At 38.4% G+C, this 22,011-nt stretch overlaps 1 protein-coding gene across 1 annotated transcript in view; it reads left to right on the forward strand.

Moving 5' to 3' along the window:
* Window positions 1-22,011, forward strand: part of ANO2 (anoctamin 2) — a gene marked incomplete at its 3' end in the record, with an annotated part of 184,944 nt that overhangs the window by 73,208 nt on the left and 89,725 nt on the right. Inside the window, exon 12 of the mRNA XM_082495320.1 lies at window positions 8,998-9,081. Within this exon, the coding sequence (XP_082351446.1) occupies window positions 8,998-9,081 (84 nt within the window). The remainder of the gene's footprint in view (window positions 1-8,997; window positions 9,082-22,011) is intronic.

Consider the following 22,011-nt stretch of genomic DNA (forward strand, 5'->3'; position numbering starts at 1 on the left):
TAAGACAGAATTATGTAGCAAGCAGACTTGGTGACATTGAATATGTTTACAGATACATCCCATTCTCTCCTAACTTGATCATGGTTTAACTCGATCTTCTCTACTACATTTTCAAAATTTTCTGTGAACCTTCTGTCACTTGCATTAAATTCCTGTTAACACTAATTGTTTAATGATCCTAGAATAGCTCTGATCTTCTGGACATGTCTTTTCAACATTAGATTTAAGTGTTATGATAAGGAGGATGAGAGTTTTATTAGGATAGTTGGGGAAGGAATGTTGAAAAAAGGATGTTACCCCTCAGGCCTTAGGGGAAACTATTTAGTACCAGCTGTTGCTCCATTAAAAAATTACACATGAAGGCACACTTTAAACATGTTTTAATTTGTAAACTAGAAGAACCAAAGCAGGTGATAATTCCTTTGCTTGCCAAGAACTTGGTAAAGATATATGATTACATTTCTTTCATTCCAAGACTGTCGATCCAGAGATGTGCCACAATATGCTGGAGCTCTAGTTAATTTTACTCTTTTATTTCTCTTCTACCAGACATATCAACGTGCTTTAATTTCCTTTCTTTTATTCCTTTTCCATTATAATGACGTCCTGTGTCCTTTCCAGGACTGAATTGTCTACAAGCCTGAAATCTGTTTGATTCCTTATAGGTAGTCTTGATTACTCAGGATGTTGTGATGGGCCACTCAAAGGCTGGGTTACCTGAGGTGGCATGGGTTCTTTCCTCCTGCAGTCCCCTGATTTCAGAGAGGAGGCTTACATCTTCATGTCCTCTGGTGTAAACACAGAGGTGGGCAGTTGCTTGAGGTGTGAAGCTGTGGCAGAGGAGCTAGAATGGGTTCTTCCAGCCTGTGAAGAACAGCTCTCTACTGTGGTTGTTGTGGCCCAGGGCATGGTCATGGCATGGACAATGGAAAATAGGAGCTACTGGTAGAGGAAAGGTGCAAACAGGGAGGAAAGTCCTGCTTTCCAACAGTTCTCTGCCTTGACCTACCACATCCTGTATCTTTATCCAGCACTGCCCCTCTAGGAACAGGGACCACCTCTAGGCCTTTCCTTCTTCCACTTCTCCTTCCCAGTGACCCAGGAAATACGGGTGCATAAGCAGAGTTCGCCAGCGATGTGCTTCTTGCAAAACAGGCAAGATATGGAGTGAGCATAGGGGATCTTGTACAGCAAGGGAGTATCTGTTCTAAGGAAGATGGGTGTGAGGAGGCGGAGAGGGACCTTCCCCTCTCCCAGAGTCTCACAAACCCTGTTTGCGTTTTTCAGGTCCCCCAAAGTCACAGTACTGCCTCTACCAACTCTCTCATACAAAGGTCTCTTAGACACCAGTGTTTTTTCTCAGGCTGTTCTTTCCTCCCCTCTTTTCTCTTCTGTTGTGCCTAAAAAAAATCAATTTTCCTGTGCACTGAAGGTGTCTTGGGCTGATTCAGTATTAGGTAAATTGGACACGCTGACAGTCTCCAAGATTAACCTGCTATGGGTCTTAAGGAGATCAGAATCTAGTCCTAGGTCACGTGGTTGCTCCAGGAATCTCAGACCTACATCACTATGTATTCTCTTGTGTGGGGAAAGAACTTTCCTTTTAAGGAAATGAACTTTTTCTTTTAAATTTAAAATGCATTTTACATTTACTTGGGTGTGTGAATGGAGGCTGCTATTTTTTTAACTTCAACTGCGTATGTTAATAATGTGGAAACGTGTTAAGAAACTCTTATTTTAGTGAACTAGAATAAAGGGGCCTAGATGTCATTTATTCTTCTGTAGAGTCTTTTATTGCTAGTTCATTGTTATTTATTCTGTGATTTTTCCCATGAAGTGTCATTGACACATGAAGATTAATTAGGACTGAAATAAGATGGAAGGAGAAGTAGCTCTTCTGTCAATCTGCACGAAGTACTAAACCCAGTGGAAGTTATTTCTAAAAGTGCTTTTGAACTTTGGAAAGGCTTTTAAAATTTAAGATTATTATTGTTTAATGACAGCCAAAATTGCCAATTGTTTAAAATGAATGCAGAGTTTCAGAACCCAGCAGAATTCTTTCCTACTTTTTAGTTTTGCTTTAGACTTTTAAAATTTGCTTAAATTCCTTCATTTTCACGTGCGTATGTGAAATGCACATTGTAGCAAACTCATGCCTATAAAAATTCTCCCACATTACACCTATATCAAATATGTGATTATGTGGTATTGATATGATTGACATATATTTATACATTTATTGATATTGATATGATTTCAAATGGCCTTGTAGTGGTGGAGGGGACCAAATAATTAGATAAGTTTTCACATAGCATAACCATGGCATGGGGCAAGGGAAAAGAAGAATGTGTGGGTTAGGAAGACACTTTTAGCAATGGTGAGCTATTAAATCAGCTCATCTGTAGCATGCAGCTTCATTTATAGATTGCAGCTGCATAGCAGCTTAAGCTAACCTAACTCCACACTATTGTGGTGCTACTATCCCAGTTTGTTCTTCCTCTTACATACATACTAGCAAGCATACAAATGAGTGGTGAACAGTTCAGGCAGCTGATACAGCTGAAGCATAGCCTGGGATATGAAGTAGGAGTTTTTATCCTGGTTGTGCCATGCAGCTGCATATGCACTGGTGTCAGTGTAAGGACAAAAATGCAAAAGTGTGGCTAGCACAAGGTGAAATTGAGTATGGGAGTGAAGGCTTAGATTGGCTTACGCTGCTGTCAAACTCCAGCCACTAAACTCAAGTCTCAAGTATAAAAGCTTTTGACTACAAATTCAACATTTGTGTTTGTTTCAAATAAGTTATTTTCATGAACATTCCTGGCTGTAAATCGAGTCATCGGAAAATTTACGGGAAACAATTAAAAGACGCACTGGTACGGCTGAAACAAATTAATAAAGACTGAACAAATGTTTATGGTCAAAGATAGATTTTTAGTTCAGATTAGCTGAAGTATCTGTATTTCTCCACATTAGAGAGGAGTCAGTGCTCTAATCTGGATCATGGTTCAACTTGAAATGTTCACAAAGGTTTGGAAAGACAGTGGTTAGCCAGAATATACACCTTCTGAAACCAGATAATTCTGGATATCGTAAAGCTTTTGTTAGCTTGCCTCTGATATATATGCTTTAAGATGTTTTAGGAAATGTACCTTAAAATACTATGTAGACTTCCATTGCTTTTACCTAGTAAGCCAGGTGGCCTGTAAGCCATGGCTTCCATGTACACAGAGGATGAAAGGAAGAAACAAGGAAAGGAAGAAAGGGTTGGAACTCGATGATCTTCAAGGTCCTTTCCAACCCTAAACCATTCTATGATTCTATGATCCAGGAAAATGAAAATTCCAGAAATATCACAAATAGCCAGTGCTGAGAAAATACTATTTCATAAACAAAAATCTGATCTGATATTACCTGGAACACAGTTTGCTGTGTGGCAGAAAAACTGGCTATTTATGAGGCATCTGTATTAAAATGGGAGAGTGATAGAAGCTTTGAGATTTGGGATGCTAGAAACATTCTTACATTATTTTCACTTATCTGTCTCTGGTAATGGAAAGACAGGGAAATTAATGACATTTGCAGTAGTTCTATCCATGGGATTGATATAAATACTATGATTAGAAGCACTAATTTTGATTTAGTATTCAACTTTGACAGCTACTTACCCACTCAATCATAGGTCTAAAGTCTATGACCTCTGACTAGCTGCAATAGGATTATTCTATGACATGTTTGCCTCTTTCATGCATCAGTGATCTTCTCTTTTGAATTTCTCTCTAAGTTTCTTGGGATCACTGTGATGCATAATGTGCAATAGGTAGCCTTGGACCAATTACAAGTTCAAGGCACAGTGTCTCATGATTTTCAGATTCCTTAGAAGAAAAATACCTTCTCTTACTTGGAGGAAACTGATATTTTATCTTGAGACCATGATGTTATGATTTGTGAAACAGCTATTTTAGATCAAATTTAAAGGATTTTGCAGTGTTTATTGTATTTATTTTTTGAGACCTACAAATCTGTAATCCATCCAATATACAGTCAGTCTTTAATATTGACAAAGAAAAATTTCCACAAACACACTTCCCTAAAGAGTGCCTCCACAGCCAAGTGTTCCCACTGTTACACATTATCAGACAAAATAAGAGAACAGTGCCCAAGGGGGAAAATACCTATTCCTTGAGAAAATTTCTTTGGAGAAGAGGTTCTATGCTTATATAGTAGCTAAAGTGAGGTTCCTAGTCCATGACTATGACTACTGAATACTACCATAGGACAACTAAAACCAATAAAAATAACAGTGATATGCACAGACATTGTAAATTTTCTAGAATCTAGGTAATGTTTTATCAAAGTTAGAGCAATAAAGTAAGCTGGAAGTTATTCCACTGACAAGCTGGGTGAAGCCCCATTTTAATGGGCTATCATCCAACTTTACAGCTGGGTGTCGTCTTTATGTTTGTCAGATCATTAGTTTCAGCAATGACTTATTATGCAATAGAATAAATAATTCTAAACAAAATTTTCAATACCATACTTCAAGGGACATCTGGCTTCACACGATTCCCCTTACTGATGTAGGAGCATTTAAGTGGATTTGAATTGAATAATGAACAAGAACAAATGATGCTATATTCCACTACAGTTATCCACAAAATTTGATATCTTGACATTGCAAGAGCAGCATTTGGTTGTGTGGTCCTAGCTTAAGGGCACTTAAAAATCTGAAGCCATATTTCAAAATTCAGTTTTGCAGGTAGTCCTCCAAAGCAGTACTACTGTTCTTGCTCAGTGGGAGTAAACAAAGGAATTAAATCATTCTATTTGGCAAATATATTTCGATTATATACCTTATGGGTTCTTCTGCTTTAACTACTTCTGTTTTGTGTTGCTTTAGAATCGCTGAGCTTTGATAGCTGAGTTCCTATGTGCTTGCACAGTGACTTTTGTCTTTTGACATCCCTGAACTTGTAAGATGAATTATTAAAGCTTTTTTTAATTTTATTTTACATATATCAAATTAATAGTGCAAGTGATCTGAACTAAAAAGATTGTGAATATCTACCAGTGATGCCTTCATACGTGTTGAGATATAAAAATACTTCTGCTTGGATGAGCATCCCATTACCAGAACAGTCTAAACAGATCATTGGTGTGAATGGCAATCTCTTCCTTCGAATTCTTATCCCACCCACTGTGTCATCATCATAAGAAACAGGGGGGTTTAGTCCCTGGTTTGTAATAAATAATCTTCTTGCAGCAGAGAACAGCTGGGCTCTCTGTTCTGTTCATTTCAAGTTTCCATTTTGATTTGGGGCAGCAGCTGGGTCATTCCAGTTCTCATTTGTGGAAACCTTCCTTCCTACCAGTATGCCCTGCTTTGCTGCTCTGCTTGTGCTCAGCATACTAGGTTAAGGCTGTTCAATGGTTTTGCGGTGTTTCTTTGACTGTCCTTAACATGTAAAAATGAAGCAGTAGATTGGTTTATTTTTTGCTGGTAACTCCTTTGGTCTGTTAATCTAGGATATTTTCTAATGTTCTATTTCTTCTTAGCAATCAAGATGTGTTTGTTATGCATGCTTTGTAAAATTCCATTATCACTTTCTTCCTAAATCAAAGAGAAATTAAGGACAGATTTGTTCGCGTTATATATTCTTATCCAACTGGATCACTACCTACACAGCCTTAATTTGCAATGTATAGTGGATACACATGTTGTATGTTGAGGCAAGTCCTGGAGGCCATTCTCAGGGAAAATTCCCACTGACGTCAATATGAGTTTTGTCTGAGTAAAAATTTCATGATTTGGCTCTTTGTTTTCAGGATGGGAATTATCGTTTTCTTCTCTGAGCACTCATTTGGCCTCAAAGTACCTTGGCTCACATGGTTTTCAATAAGTGTCTGGCAGCTGTACTGGCAAACTTTCAGCATCGTGGGATTCATATTTATCCCTACATGGACATTTGGCCTTCTTCAAGTCATCACAACTATTTCCAGCTTATTGTCCTAAGTGGAGAACTCTTCCCATTTTCAGACAAAGAATTGATTCTGAATCACACTCTTTTTGCAGCAGAGTGTAATTGTTCCTTCACATCCATGTATATATGATCAGGATCAAGTATCTCTAAATCTGCATTGTAAAGTAATGTTTCATGCAATGTACTCATAAAAAGAATATATAGATACATGCATTCCGGGAGGCACTGTACTCTGTTCAGTCAAGGGTAAAATGACTTGGCAGATTCAGTAAAGACAGATCAACTAATTTTCCAATCCAGATGTAGGTGTATGAAATGAAGTTAAAAGGACATTGAAATCTCTTACTAGGAAAACTTAAAATAATTTGACCAAATTTGAACAAAATATGCACTCAAAACAAAACTGTCAATAGCAAAAAAGTAAGTTACAGTACAATGTTTTGCTTGGCATATTATTTTCTCAAAAAAGCCAATTTTCAAAAGTTTCTCTGACCTCTGGCAGCTGCCCTGGTGTCCCAGAATGCTTTGCTTAGCAGAAAATAAGAAAAAAATGAAGAAAACCAATCCATCTCTGCAGGTGCTGCCATAGTGTGATTAGACCTCCTCGGTTTCTTACAGCTTCATTTATCTCATTTCTCTACTTTCATCAAGCTGTCTCCTCTCATGTAGCCATCCATGCCTGATGCCTTCATCCTTGCTTCATTTAAGTCTAAATGTTTCTTCCATGTGACCTCTGAACCTTATTGAAGGAAGCATGAGACAAATTAATGCAAATCAACAAGCCAGTGAGAACCTACAAAACATCTAGATATGTGCATTGACCACAGCATCTTTAAACATTTATTATTGTATCTTTGTCTTTCTTTTTGCCATCCTCCTCTCAACCATTTTTGCTGTTAATGGACTTTAGTAATGTCAGAGATTATCTGTGCCTCATTTTTTCTTGGAGTTCCACATACAGTCATAGCACTTTGTCAGTAATAACAATGACCATTGTGACAAGAAGTACTATAATGATTCCTGAACTTCATTCATTGTGGTATTTATTTTTATGTTAGGCATAAGTAATGTAAAAGAACTTGGTGATGCAAAGAGTGTCACACTTGCACCCTTAGAACAAGTTCTATTAAATTGAATAGTACTTGAAATTACAAGTGTAAAACAAGCTGTAATGCTAGCAGTTTCACTATATTTGTTTGGTATAGCATTGTAGTGCTTGAGCCTCAGAGGCATAGCCGTACTTGAGCTTTAGAGAAAAAAAGTTCCCTAAAGCCTCCATTGTTAGTACCAGCCTCCCTCGGAGCAGTAAAGTGCATGTACCATTTGTGGCACTTCCTTTAGGGCAAACATGCGTATGACTTGTTCATACATTTCAAAAAGCTACAGAAATATTCATTTAATGCAGTTATTTAAATGATGGTGTGCTCACATACCTGTTCAATGCATCAGGAAAACCTAATAATCAGGATAAACAATACACTGGAAGTCTCACTGTGTCAGTATACTGGTGTGCAACAGAGAATGCTCAAGATGATATCTGATGTGGTGAAAATGATACAGATAACAGAAAATGAACAGCACTTATCCCTAGAGGACAACTGCTGAAGTTTCATGCAAGCCCTGTTCTATTGTCCATGAGGATTAATTAATTTTTTTTAAAATTGGCTATCAGATTCATTAAAAAGTGTTAGTAAGTTGATTTTGTGACGGATAAGCATATGTTCTAGTTACCGTAAGAATGGGTGGTATGACCCATGCTGTAGGAATAGCCTTTATGTGGGAGGCATCAATCCAAATTCCAGGCTCTGAATGAATTCAGAACTTGGTTGGAATGACAAGATACATGGCGTTTGTCTTTTTTATGAGCTGCTTTATTTAAAATCCTGGTAAGTTTGTGATACCATGCTTAATTTATGCTCTAATTTGGGAAAGAAAAATATGATTTGCAAGCAAACCTTGAAAGATTATTGATAGGGGAAACTGGGCCAGATCAGAAAGCCCAAGAGAGGTGAGGCAGCCACAGCTCCATACCCCTAGGTCCAACCTGTAGTGAGGCTAAGCATGTATTCCCAGTAGACATACGTACACCGAGCACACATATGTGCACATATACGTGGGCAGCCGCATAGATCATACAGACGGATAGACACAGCAGGCACACAAACACAGACAACACAACAGTCGCATCCTATTCCTCTCCCTGGCTGAGCACAATGAAGATCTGCTGGTGAGAATATTTATATGTAAATATGTACAGTGCAGATCCTCCCAGCAGCTGGGCTTACTCAGTCTGCCCAGTAGCTGCCCCTAGGCCCCAGTCGGTGGCACCCAGAGATACAAGCCTGCAACGCTAAAGCCCCTCTCCAGTTGCTCAGTTGCACATATATCCTGCTTCCCCAGAGCTGGCTTGGACTCCTCTGGTCCCCTAGCAGCCAGTCCACTGTGGTCTTTACTGTGAAGACACACGTGCGCTCATACTCCAGTGGGTCACACTCCTAAAGGCCCCCAGACCTTGTGGTCTCTCTGGCAGTTGTCTGGGACTCCCTGGGTCCCTCTGATAGCCAACACCACCACCATCTTGCCCTTAAAGATTCACACCTTCCTGGCTCCCAGACACTTCACCTACATGCCAGCTACTCCAACGTGACCTCCACTAGTGCTTACATACTCAGTCTCACACCTGCACTTGCTCCAGTTGCTGGTGGTCAGACTCCCATACAGACCAGCAAACGATTTACATGTGACTGGCCCTTTATATCACCTTATCCCTCTATTTTTCCACAGTTGTTCCTCCCCAAGCATCCCATAACAGGTCCTGTGCAATCCTTAAATACTCTTCCCCTCTATCCCATAATATATCCAATACCTTTGGCAGTGATCCCACTAGTCCGAAAAGTGCTGTGCTGTTGAATCTTCTTGATGGCTTGGCTCATGAATAAGTTACATGAACTATTTTTTTTTCTTTTCTCTAAATCACAATCACACATTTGGTTGGTTTTTTTTTTTTCTTTTTCAGGAGCATCCCAGACCAGAGTATGAAACCAAACTGCTGCAGAAAAAGCTGAAAAATAAAACCATCACAACAGAAAATTCAGATGAAGTAAGATGCAACTTACTGTTTTCACTCATATTAGATTTGTGTTTCATTATATTGTGGTTAACTTTTTGTCTGCCTCTGATGGATAGTTTGCAAAAGGTACTTTTTGGAGCTCTTAATCAGCCTTGTCAGTTACTTGCTAGGGGTCTGGTGTTATGCAGCCCTGCAGTGCCATTGAAAGGCTTTGAGATCAGCACTTTGCTAGCTCTGCAAAGTAAAGCAATTTGCATAGCAATATGGTTGACAGGTGGTTCAGGATCTAATCTGTAGAGTGATGAATGATAAGAAGATAGTAATCACAGGAATTCTTATAGCAATGGCTTGGAATTTTAGTACTTTGTGGACAATAAATAAAACTGCTTTTATTATAGTGATTTCATTTGCATAGGTAACATCGGCATCTTTAGGTGTGTGAAATTTTGATAACATTTCCAATATAAATGGAAAAATAATAACGGTATACCATTTTTAGATTGAAGTGTGTTTAGGCTTTCTATGGCTATCTCAAACCTCAGAACAAACACTTTTTTCCCCAATCCTGTTTTGTAAAATGCTGATTGAGGTCTATTTCCTAAGCACTCATAAGTCCCTGTATACTTTGTCTATTAGGCTTGGTTAACCATTACTTACTCCCTGCATATCATATGTGCCAGCAAAGCCAAAGCATTCAAAACTATGTCCAGTTTCCAAGTAGAAGGAAACAGTTTAATTTGTTTAAACATTGAGAACCAGTATCCAAAGTGGAGAACACTCCAGTTTTCAAGTTTGGTCCAACAAATTTAGCCTTGCATCTTATGAAAGAACTTAACTATCCCTTTCTTCTGCTTATCACTGTCAAGATTGTAAAGCTTTTCCAGTGAATCTTTCACCTCAGTGAGACTGCCTTTCACCTGTTGGGTCCAACCAAACTCCACAGAAGACAATGGAAAGGTTCTCAATCACTTTAATGGGCTTTGGATCTTTCCCAATATGAGCAGGGACACTCACATAACAATATGGGGAGGTCTTCCCTTACACATTAAACAGTTTTCTAGGCCTTCAAAGTGAGGGATCAAAGAGTGCAAAAGACAAATAAAGCAGCTATTGTTGTTCATCTTTTTCTGACTTAAAATAAGTGAAATCTGGAAACAAGTCAGTGATTGATGCTGTAGAATATTGGACTTCTGTAGTCATTGAGGCAGTGTTAGATGATTGCCTTGCTCAAATGAGACACAGAAATCACAGCATTATAAATCAGAAATTCATTTAAGGTAAAAGAAAGCATTGAAAAATGCTAAGAGCATAAGTGGAAAAATGAGGAACAATGTAAAGATCCAGCACTATAAAAATGGGAAGAACTCCTTTCAGACATCAAGAAGGGAAAGGCTTTCCTGGAACATTTTTTCTGCGATTATTTTTTTGTGCCACTGTGGATGGAAAAACAGCACTCAGAAAGAAAATATTTGCTTCAAGTTTCTGGGGTATCTGCATGTAGACTTTCTCCAATGTCCTTATAGGAGACAAAATCCTATTTTGGAAATTGATGTAAGAATTTTGAATGGCAAACCTCCTAATTTTTAGTAATATTTAATTCTGAAGTAATTTTGAAGAAAATATTTTTGTTAACTGGGTCATTTAAGTATTTTCTGGAAAAGTTTTCCACAGTCATCCCAATCTCTTTTCTAAACATCATTAAAAAATAAAGTACTTTGACATTTGCCATCAAACAGTTACTCATAGGGAGCAAATGGTTATATGTATGACAGAACATTTCACGTGGGTTGATTAAGATAAATTTCTAATAAATGCATTCATCCTGCAACTTACTGACTACCATCTCCCCCCAAATTACTGAAATATATTCCAAACTTCTGAGCAGTTTTCCATTAGTCAACATCTTGCCTACTAATTCTGTTGCAATCACTTTTTTTATTTCCTTCAATTTTTTTCCAGCAAACAGCACGTTGGTCTGGGTTTGGAAGATGTGTTGCTCAGCAGTTTGTACCTCAAAATTTTATGATATTATAAGGGTAAGAAATGTTTGTGTGAGAACTGCTGAAGGCGGCCAGTTCTTTAATTGAACTGTTATGTTTGAGGTAATTGTGGAATTGTAGTATTACATTCTGTTTTGGAAGATTCTGAAAAATTAGACATTAAAAGTGATGAGTATATAAGACTGAAATAGATCTTCTGCCTAAATTTTAGAGGTTTTAATCTTTTCTTTTTCCTCCTTCAGATGGCTGTATGTTATACTCATTGCAAGACCTGCATGGCAGGTTCATATGAAGGCAGAGATTTCTGTGAGGTCTTTGGCTCAGTACTTCTGTCTTGTTGGGTGGATGCCAGGGTACAGGACTTTGTCATATTAATAGTGCAGATCTACTGTCTGGGAAGGCATCAAAGTAGAGGTCTCTCTGTAGTTAGAGTCAGTCCTCCTAATCTCTTGGTTTTGTATGAATACATAGATGCCTGTGGGGTCTCGGTCTCATCGTATCTTGGTTGACAGTCTAATGTCATAAGTCTCTGTGAAGTTCTCGCCTGAATATTTTTAGCTAACTAGTGTAATTTAAAGGCATATCTTTTCTGTGTAGCTGGTCAACAACTGTAGTGTGCTGTGTTGATATCAAAGGACAGGCCCTGGCACCACTGAGTAAAACTTCTTGTTACTTATCTAATGTGAAGTCAGAAGTCTCCAGTTCAGCAGCTGTGGCTTGTTGGGATAGAAATGATGCCAAAGCTGTGGTTATTGTGAGAATACTGATTTAGAGCTTACTTAAAGGCATATACTTCTATAAAATTACTGGCTTGTTTCCAGTATGTTAATTCCTCTGTTCCGGTGAGGATGTGACTAGTTTTATGGCAAGAAACTGAGCTTTTATGTGGAAAGCTCTGTGTACAGTGCCATTTATTTTCTTGCTTTACTCCAACAAGGAGTCCCTGTGAAGCTAATTAGTTATTTTTGCAATGAAGGGATAGATTTTTGGTTATGGACTGGTTTTGTGATTGCAGAAGAAAATCAACACCACTTACATACGCTCTCGAATGATAACTTGGGAATACCTGTTAAGAGGATACCTACATCAACATACAGTTTTACCTGTCCGCTGTTGAAGTCATTAACTTTAATGACTGTGGAAGATGTCCAGCACCTGTCAGGGCCAGTAAACATATGAGTCACTCTACCCAGGCAACAAATTCCAAATCAGCTTGATGAGACTGGCAATAGAAAGTATTACAGATTTAATGTATTATTTGCCCAATGGGGTTTGTGTTATAGAATATAGCTTTGATACAAATACCACTTAGGGTATTTATGCCACTGTAACAAGCAAAGAACAAAATTTCAGCCTACACCACCTTGTGTGGTTCAGGCTGTTTTAATAAATATTTTATTGCTTATTTTGAGAGTGGGAAAGAAACTGTGAGGACTCAGTGCACTTCACAAAAGATTAGTGTGAAATTACTCTTACAATAACACCCTAAGGTTCTACTGTTTCAGAAGAGAATTCATTTAAAGCTGAAGAGCTGAAAAATTTACATGTAATGCCTCAGGTTAGCTAGCAAATGCAGAAACAGAGAGTCCTTATGAATTATAACATTCATCTAAAAAAATGACAAGTTCTAAGGTACTGATTCTGGAAACCTGCAATGGTCTGGCTTATAATCAGTAACACTATTTGATTCTTTGGGATCACAGAAGTAAAGGCTTGGAATGCAGAGCTTCTTGATTCATGTACATTAAAAGGCTTCTCTGTCCTTGCAGTAGAGATGGAGGGTTATGTGTACATGCATGAATGCATTTGTCTGATAATACATTAATGCAAATATGGCAGATGTCATTTTTGTAATAAAGCAATTCATTTTGTTGTTGTTGTTCTTGTGTAATACACTACAACATTGAATATGTGGATAGAAATATTTAACACATAGGGTAAAGTTACTGTAGAATGTTAACTAAAAAAGGTGTTGGATATTTGTAATCTTCTGGTATGTGGTTCCTCTCTCTGTGCAATAGTAATGTTCTCAATGGAAATACAAGCGGGTCAGGAAATGAAATTGGTCTTGTGCCTGAAAACATGCAGATGGGGCTAGATCCAACTCTCACTGGAGCTGATGGAAAGAAAGCCTTCCAGTCATTTCTGGGAGGGATAGGTCAGTCCCTGACTCCTTTTCATTAAAAGTCCAGCTGATCCGGTAAATATGATGCAACATCACATATACTCTTATCTTTCCTATTTGACAGGAAACCAAATAACTCATTCTACATATTTCTCAAGGAAAATTTTCTTTATAGAAAAAAAGGGCTTGTCTCTTGGCTCATGTCCTTGCTTGGAGCAAACCCTGGGAATAATAGAATCTGGCATTCTACCTTGTCTTTAATTAATTTTCAATATAAAAGTGGCAGAATAAGTTATTTAAATTGTTAATTCAGCTGGTAATTGAAAAAAAAAAAAAGAAAGAAATATTTCTTTCTGAACCATTGTTTCAGTTAACAACTTAAAGCAAGGTGGTTTGAAGAGGAAGGTCTCTAGTGTAAGGATGATACAGATAAATATAAAGTAGAATTGTGCATTGCTGCTGAATACTTTATATATATATTTCAAAAATTTCAGCACTGCAAAACACAAAACAGTAATTCTTGCCACTAGTTTGTTCCTTACCAATTTTGCATAAGCAAATCTCCCACAAGGCCTAAGAAACATTTCAGATGTTAGAGCCTACATCTTTATTGAGCAAGTCCTTGATAAGATTAACTAAAGAAAAAACACACCTTTTTATATATTAGCTTTAACTCTGTAGAAGAAACCAAGAAAATTGGTCATAAATGCTAACTTGTACAATCAGAACAGTAAAAGAACCTAGAGTTCTTTAATCACTAATATTGAGAAAATACTTTGTTAGAATTTATTGGACCTTATTATTAATGTGATTAAAACACCATTTTTGATGCAGTATTTCTTAAATTGGCTAGTGTCTTTCCAGCTTTTTTCATTGCTTTACTTTGACAAATAACTTCACTTTCGAAGCATATGGGATATCAAGAGGAATATGTAATTACTTATCTTTTTTTTTTTCCTTGTCAACTTATTTCTTGCATTCTTAACTTTTGAAAATAAAATAATGGAGAATGACTGAAGATTAATAAGGACACTTATGACAAAATTCCTAGACAGAGATCTCATTCTCTTTATTGTGCAAATATTTGGTTGGCTAATTGGATCAAATCACATTTGAAGATTAAATGTTATAATTGTGATTATTTAAATGTTTATTTGAGTTCTGGGTTGCACCACTTTTCTACTAGAGTATTTATAAGCAGAATTTGTCTTCAGAAGACTGTTGACATGGTCTTTCAGTGTGTTCTTATTTAGATGTGTGGGTTCTTTGATTATAGCGTACATGATGTGTATTCAAACCTCTTCCCTATTCTTGTCTTGGAATTTGGTGAACTTTGTATGGAGTAGTGTAAAAAATGCAGCTAAAAATGTCACACTTACTCGCTGTGTCTCTGAAAATCTGAGTTGGGATTTTCTCATTTGTACCAAATAAATAAACCCAACGTATAGCCACAGTTCTGTGCTCCAGTACTATACTGGAACTGTATTTCAGTCAGCATTCAGAAAGAGGTAGCTCTTCCGATATTCTTGATATGAAGAAAGAAAATGCTTATAAATGTACTATAATAGAATAATTCAGGTTGGAAAGGCCTTCAGGGTTTCATCTAGTCCTAACTCCTGCCTAAAAGAGTGTCAGTTATGATATCAGACCAGGTTGCTCAGGTTATTATTCAATTGGGTCTTGAAAACTTCCAAAGACAGAAATGGTAAAACTTTTCTGGACACTGCCTAACTGTCTTCATGGTGTAAAAGCTTCTCATTATATGCAGCCTGAACCTCTCTTTTTTCAGCTTATTCCCATTGTCTCTCATATTCCCAGCATGCACCACTGTGAAAAGCCTGTCTCTATCCTCTTGATGACCTCCTTATACAAGCTGAGCAAGCCTTGTTCCTCAGCCTCTCTTCATGGGACAAGTGTTCCAGGGCTCTGCCTAGACTCACATGAGTTTATCAATTTCTTTTTTCTACTGGAGGGCCCAAAACCAGACACAATATTTTAGATGCAGTCTGAGTGCTGACAAGTGGAGGTAATAACTTCCCTTGATCAACTGGTTAAACGCTGGTTTATACAGCCCATGGTCCTGCTGGCCTTTGCTATCAGGGCACCCTGCTGTCTACACAGACACCAAAGGGACTTTTCAGTAGAGTCTGTACTGCTATAATGGACAGTAAGGTGGATAGAAAACTGGTTGCAAGACAGAGCTCAGAGGGTTGTGGTTAGGGGCGCAGAGTCTAGTTGGAGGTCAGTGACGAGTGGTGTTCCCCAGGGGTCAGTACTGCATACAGTCCTGTTCAATATATTCATCAACGACTTGGATGAGGGGATAGAGTGCACCCTCAGCAAGTTTTCTGATGATGCAAAACTGGGAGGGGTGGCTAACACACCAAAAGGCTGTGCTGCCATACAGAGAGACCTGGAAAGGCTGGAGAGTTGGGAGGAGAGGAATCTTATGAAATTCAATAAGGGCAAGTTTAGGGTGCTGCACCTGGGGAGGAATAACCCCATGCAGCAGTACAGGTTGGGGGCTGACCTGCTGGAGAGCAGCTCTGTAGAAAGAGACCTGGGAGTCCTGGTGGACAACAGGATGACCATGAGCCAGCAATGTGCCCTTGTGGCCAAGAAGGCCAATGGCATCCTGGGGTGCATCAAGAAGAGTGTGGCCAGCAGGTCAAGGGAGGTCATCTTCCCCCTCTACTCTGCCTTGGTGAGGCTGCATCTGGAGTACTGTGTCCAGTTCTGGGCTCCCCAGCTCAAGAAGGACAGGGAACTGCTGGAGAGGGTGCAGCATAGAGATACCAAGATGATTAGGGGTCTGGAACACCTCTCTTATGAAGAAGACTGAGGGAATTGTGTCTCTTTAGTCTGGAAAAAAGATGGTTGAGGGGGGACCTGATCCATGCTTATAAATACTTAAAGGGTGGGTGCCAGGAGGATGGGGCCAGGCTCTTTTCGGTGGCGCCCAGTGACAGGACAAGAGGTAACGGGCACAAACTTGAGTATAGGAAGTTCCACCTAAACATGAGGAGGAACTTCTTTACCTTGAGGGTGCTAGAGCACTGGAACAGGCTGCCCAGGGAGGTGGTGGAGTCTCCATCTCTGGAGACATTCAAAACCCGCCTGGATGCGTTCCTGTGCAACCTGCTCTAAGGTGTCCCTGCTCTGGCAGGGGGGTTGGACTAGATGATCTCCAGAGGTCCCTTCCAACCCTATGATTCTATGATTCTATAAGGAGTTTTCCATTTCAAAGGCAAGTCTTTGCATTTGTCCTTGTTGAATTCCATGAGGTTCATATAGACCCATTCCTTCAGCCTGTCTAGGTCCCTCTGGATGTCAGCCATGTACTTAAGCATATTGACTGATCTCTCCCCATGTGATGTCATCTGCAAACTTAATGAGCAAGCATTCCATCACCTCCGTCAGGTCCTTCTTTAAAGATGTTTAACAGGGCATTCCTAGTATAAACCCCAGCAGTACTCCGACTGTTACAGGTCTCCAGGTAGACCATGACTCATTAGCTAACGTCCTCTGAGCCAGACCATTTTCTGAATTTTTCTGAAGTCAAGGCAAGTTACATTGAAAAGTCTCCTCTTGTCAACAAGTCATTTTCTCATGGAGAGCAATCAGGTTGATGCAGCATGATTCACCTTTGGTAAATTCGTAATGACTGTTCACAATTACCTACTTCTCCTCAGAAACAGGTTTCAAAACCACTTTCCAAGCAACCAAAGAGACGCTGACTCCTGATTATCTTTTTGTCTTTTCTTTGAAGATGGATACAAAATGGCTCTTTCTCCAGTGGTCAGGGCCCCTCCCTGGTCTCAGTGTTCTTCCAGAGATAATAGAGATCAATCCTGCAATAACATCACCCTGCTCCTCTCATTTCCGTTCCTCTCTCAAAGTTATAGGTAAATGAAATCACTGTTTTTTTTTTTCTAAACAAATAAATCATCATTGTTTTGTCTAGACATTTAAATGGTTTTTAACTCAGAATACTGGATGTTTTTTTTTGTTGGAGGCCAAACAGTGCAGATCAGAGCCAGGATTTTAAGAGAAATGTATCTAATGCTCATGAAACTCTTCCTGGCAAAATAAAAATTAGTGGTCTTTTTCAGAAAAGTGATTTGAACTTAGAAACAACAGAAGGCAGGGCTGCTGTTTGTTGGTCTTATTTGTGTTACTTATTAAGATTTTGGCTCAAGGAAACTTTCTTTCTAGGGCACTACTGCAGATTGTGTTGTTTAATCATGTTACTGGGACTTAAGCATACGATTAAAGTTAAGCACATTCCTCAGCATCCTGAATACGGGTACAATTAAATGCTTTCTTGAATTGAGGCCTAAGCTTCTTATTGACAACATCAAAGATGATGCAGGTCTCTTTCCTATTAAGCTGAATGGAAAGACTCATTCCTACAGGTTCTATTCATCAGTACTTGAAATTAATGGGAGTTCTGCCTGAGTAAGTAATAAAGTATTAGTCCTTAAGTCTGCAGTTACTGCAGATGACTTAGTAGCACATTGTACCCAGTCAAAGACTATAATAACAGGTTAGAGGGTTACAGCAAAGTCTTAGGTTGAAAAATAAATCTCCAGAAGTCTGCTGGGTTTTAATTTAATGCAGATACTTGAACTTAAGAAAAACTAGAGTATTTTCCCTTTCCTGTGTGCTGGTGACAAACTCCTGTATCTTGGAGTATATTTTTTACCTTCTGTTGAGCATATTTATAGGGTAAATTTCATGCTATTAATCTCCAAGGTCAAAACAGAAGCCCAGACTTGGGACAAAATTTACACAAATTGGCTGTGGAAACAACAGTCGGTTAAGCTAGTTGCCAAGAATTTTTTATTTGATGCATACTGCAATCCTGTCTGCAATTTTAAAGAAATAAACTGCATTTACATTAAATTCCTTTGGGCATCCATCCCGTGAAGATTGAAATTCCACATACTCCAAGCTTAAACAGCTAAAGAAGTCAATTTGTACTGCTCCACTTTTGCAGCTATTACCATGCTTAATTGAAAAACACTTGCCTGCTCACCTGCTGATTTTCATGACTCACTCAATTTAGGGATAAGATGGCATTGTGTTTGGAGGCTCCTTCACACCATGGTATTTCATGTAACAGATAAACTTGAATTCTTACCAAGTTATTGAAGTCAACTTTTTCTCTTATTGATGTCACCTGGGTATTATACAACTGAATTTAGTGAGAGCAGACAGTTGCCGTCTTTTCTTTGCATAACAAATTACCGTGGCTTAAAGAAAGCACAGACAACTTAGCGGACCCAGTGCTGCACTCTGTTTAACTTCTTTTGGACCTGATTTTCCTGCTCTGTTCTTTATTTTCTCACTGATATTAATTGCCTGGAAAATAGGTCGGACCTCATTTCTTGAAACAACTTAAATACCATTTTGAAAGTGTTGAGACTTGTCTCTTACATTGCAAATAGATCTTTAAAAATTAACTTACTGTAATATTTGAAAATATTTAATATCTCAGTCAGACTGCTTTGTTTTACAAATGCTGTATCAAAAATACAGCTTAAGTTCTGTCTTTCTGTTGATGCATTACAAAAGCCATCCTTTAGTCAGGTGACTCCTACCCCTAAATTCTGAGTCCACCCAGTGAATTCAATTCTTGCTTGCATCTGTTTCCTCCTCTACTGCAACTCTGTCACTAATTAGTTTCAGTGTTTTCTTTCTTCCTTCATACCAATTCCTGTTTTCTGCAGCTCCTATCATGGCCTCTTCTAGTCTTATTCTCGTCCTTCCCAAGATACTTTTCTTCCACTTCACCTCCAAATACTTGTCTTTATTTCTCCATCCTCATCTTGCATCTCGTAGTTTCACAGCGCTACCTGTATTTTCTGCCTCTCTATTTTTCCTTAGTAAGGACAGACAGTATAGCAAGGTACACTGGCTATGCCGATGAAGGAGGAAGAGACCCCACCTTTACTTATGGTGCAATCACTGACTATCAGTTCTAAGTTCAGAGACAGGGAAAGAGTATCAAATCCAGACATGAGGAATTAATGTTCTTAATTTGCAGATAGAGCAAACATTTAAAATGGTTTCAAAGAACTCTTCTATCTATAAACATTCAATATAAAGATATTATTGATTTTTTTTGTTTGTTTGTTGTACTGGATCCATTGTCAACTAACTGCTACATAAAAGGCAAAGTGTGCCATGTTTATGGAATTATCCTTGGAGGATTGTGAGTCATAGCACCAGGCAAAACAGCAAAACTCTAGCTAAAAAACTGTTTCAGATTTATTTCTTGAAATGCTCTGCTGCTCTGGAAACAATATTGACAGCAAATATGCCATATCCAATAAATGAAAAATAGCCTGTAAATAAAGTTTTTTACGGCAATAAGGTAATCTTTGAGAAATGAAGGATGTCAATTCGTGAAGTGTGCTGGATTGAAGAGCTTTGGGAGCTGGACACAGAAGAGGCTTAACATTTCAAATTTACAAGTTTAAAGATTATTGTGAGTTTGCATCCAAAGCATAAATGAAAAAAATAGTAGGAAAGGCCTGTGGACATAATTAGGCTTAATCACCTCAAAAAAGATATCAGACACTAGAAGACTGCTCACAATGATTAAGAAAGTCTTTTTGTAGCTGTAAAGTTGAAATTAGAAGTTGCAAAAAAATAACTAGCACATCTCTATAGTAAAAATGAGATTCTAGTTGGCAAAAATAATACTTTTCCTCCAGTGCGGTGATGATTTAACATGAGACAAACGCAGAAAAACTAGTTGGAAAAAGGGAATAGGAGGATATCAGCTGTATAATCTATATTTAAATGTGCACCAGCACAAGCTATGGGATGACTGGCTGCAAAACAGCTTTGCTAAGAAAGTACTTGGGTGCTCTGGTGAACAAGTTGAATATGAGCCAGCAACATGCCCTTGCAGCAAAGGCCCACAGCCTCCTGGGATGCATTAGGAAGTGTGTTGCCAGCAGGTTGAGAGAGGACATCCTTTATCTCTACTCAACCCTGGTGATACTGCAGCTAGAGTGCTGTTCCCAATTCTGCACCTCCCTGTACAAGAGAAATATGCACATACTTGAGTGATTCCACTGAAGAGTCACTAAGTCGATTAAAGTGTTGGAGCATCTGGCATAACTTTTTATGAGCCTTTGACAGGCTAAGACCTGAGATTGTTGAACCTCAGGAAGAGAAAGGTCAGAGAGATCTTATCAATGTGTTCAAATACCTGAATGTCAAGGATTCATGAAGATGGAACTGGCCTCGTCTCAAGGGTGTCCAGTGGAAGGAGAAGAGGTAATAGGCACCAACTGAAATACAAGAAGTTCCATTTAAAACTAAGAAAAATCTCTTTAATGTGTGTGGCAAACACTGGAACAAGGTTGCCAGGTAGTTTGTGGAGTCTCCATCCCTGGAGATAATTAAAGCCTAACTGGACTCAGACCTGAAAAACCTGCTCTAACTGACCCTGCTTTAAGCAGAGTATTTGACTAAGATGATCTCCAGAGGTCCTTTCCAACTCTGGCTGTTCTGTAATTCTTGAAATGCAAGAAAGAAATGATCCAAGCAAGAGCAGACAAATTGTTTTGACCACAATAGGCACATTTTGAAAGAAAATGTAATTTGAGCTTTACTAGAAGTACTTGAGAAATGGGACAAAATGTAGCAGGGGTTTACTAGATGGCCATGCCATCTAAACTGGTGTCATTTTTTAATTGTATAATTGATTCCCTAATGAAAGGAAATGTACTTTACTTCAGTAAACTCACAGTGTTGTGCCACAAGGGCAATATCACATATTTAATAGGTTAGAAATCAATATATTTCACTGGAACTGACTGGAAAAATGGTTATTAGATTTTTCATTAAAAATAAAAAAAAGAAAATCTTATTTTAAATTGTTAATTATAAAAAAGAAGAAAAATCTTATTTTAAAATAGTTAATTCGGCAATGCAACTATATCACCTTCCAGCCACTGCTGTTTGGTGCTTCATGCCTCATTCTTCACTGCTGTATTTCATGTGAAGATTTTTCATCACTCCTTTTTTCTTTTTTTTAATGAACCAAACATAGAGCACTGTGCTGTGAATAAGGAGGGCAGATGCTTACTCATTTCAAGAAAATGGAAGAGGAGTCCTGCACAGGCTGTAAGCCTTCCTAGTCTTGTTCCTGGCAAGTGGCAAGGGGTTCATTGCATACCATTATCACTCAGGGCCAGAGGAGATGATCTCATGGTTTTCAAAAGTTTACAGGACTACCTGTGAAAGAGATGGGATTAGAATGCAGGCCATGTCCATTTGTTCTTCTCAAATTTATTTCTGTGATTGCTTTTTCACTGTTTGCATTCCAGGTGGTGTACCATAGGGCTTTTTGTCCTTTATTGGTGTTGTACGGTCAGATCCTAATATTTCTTTTTTCCCCTTCAATCTATTTTACCACAGAAATCTGCAGCTGAGTCTTTCTAAGTGTATGGCATGGCTTCTTTTTATTTCTTTGCTTCATCTTTCTGGGCATTTAAGTGCATACCTGTTGATTTATCCAGGTGAAATGAGATAAAGTATCAGGCTATGCAGCAGAAAAGGTGTTATGCTGAATTTGTCTTTATGAACTTCAACACATATTTCCCCTCCTCTGTATCTTTAAAGGGACTTAAAGTTGCTATAGACTTGGGAATAGCCTACTTGAAGAAAGCTAATGTAGTGAATGTGGGAAACTTTGCAGGTGATCTGATAATTTTAAAAACATCTGAGGATCTAAAGCTTTAGAATGCAGGTAAGTCCTGTTCTTGACAGATTTTGTTTCCCAATGGATATGATATAACAGAAATATTTGTTCCT

Source organism: Vanellus vanellus (assembly GCF_965231255.1).
Source record: "Vanellus vanellus genome assembly, chromosome: 1".
Taxonomy (NCBI): domain Eukaryota; kingdom Metazoa; phylum Chordata; class Aves; order Charadriiformes; family Charadriidae; genus Vanellus; species Vanellus vanellus.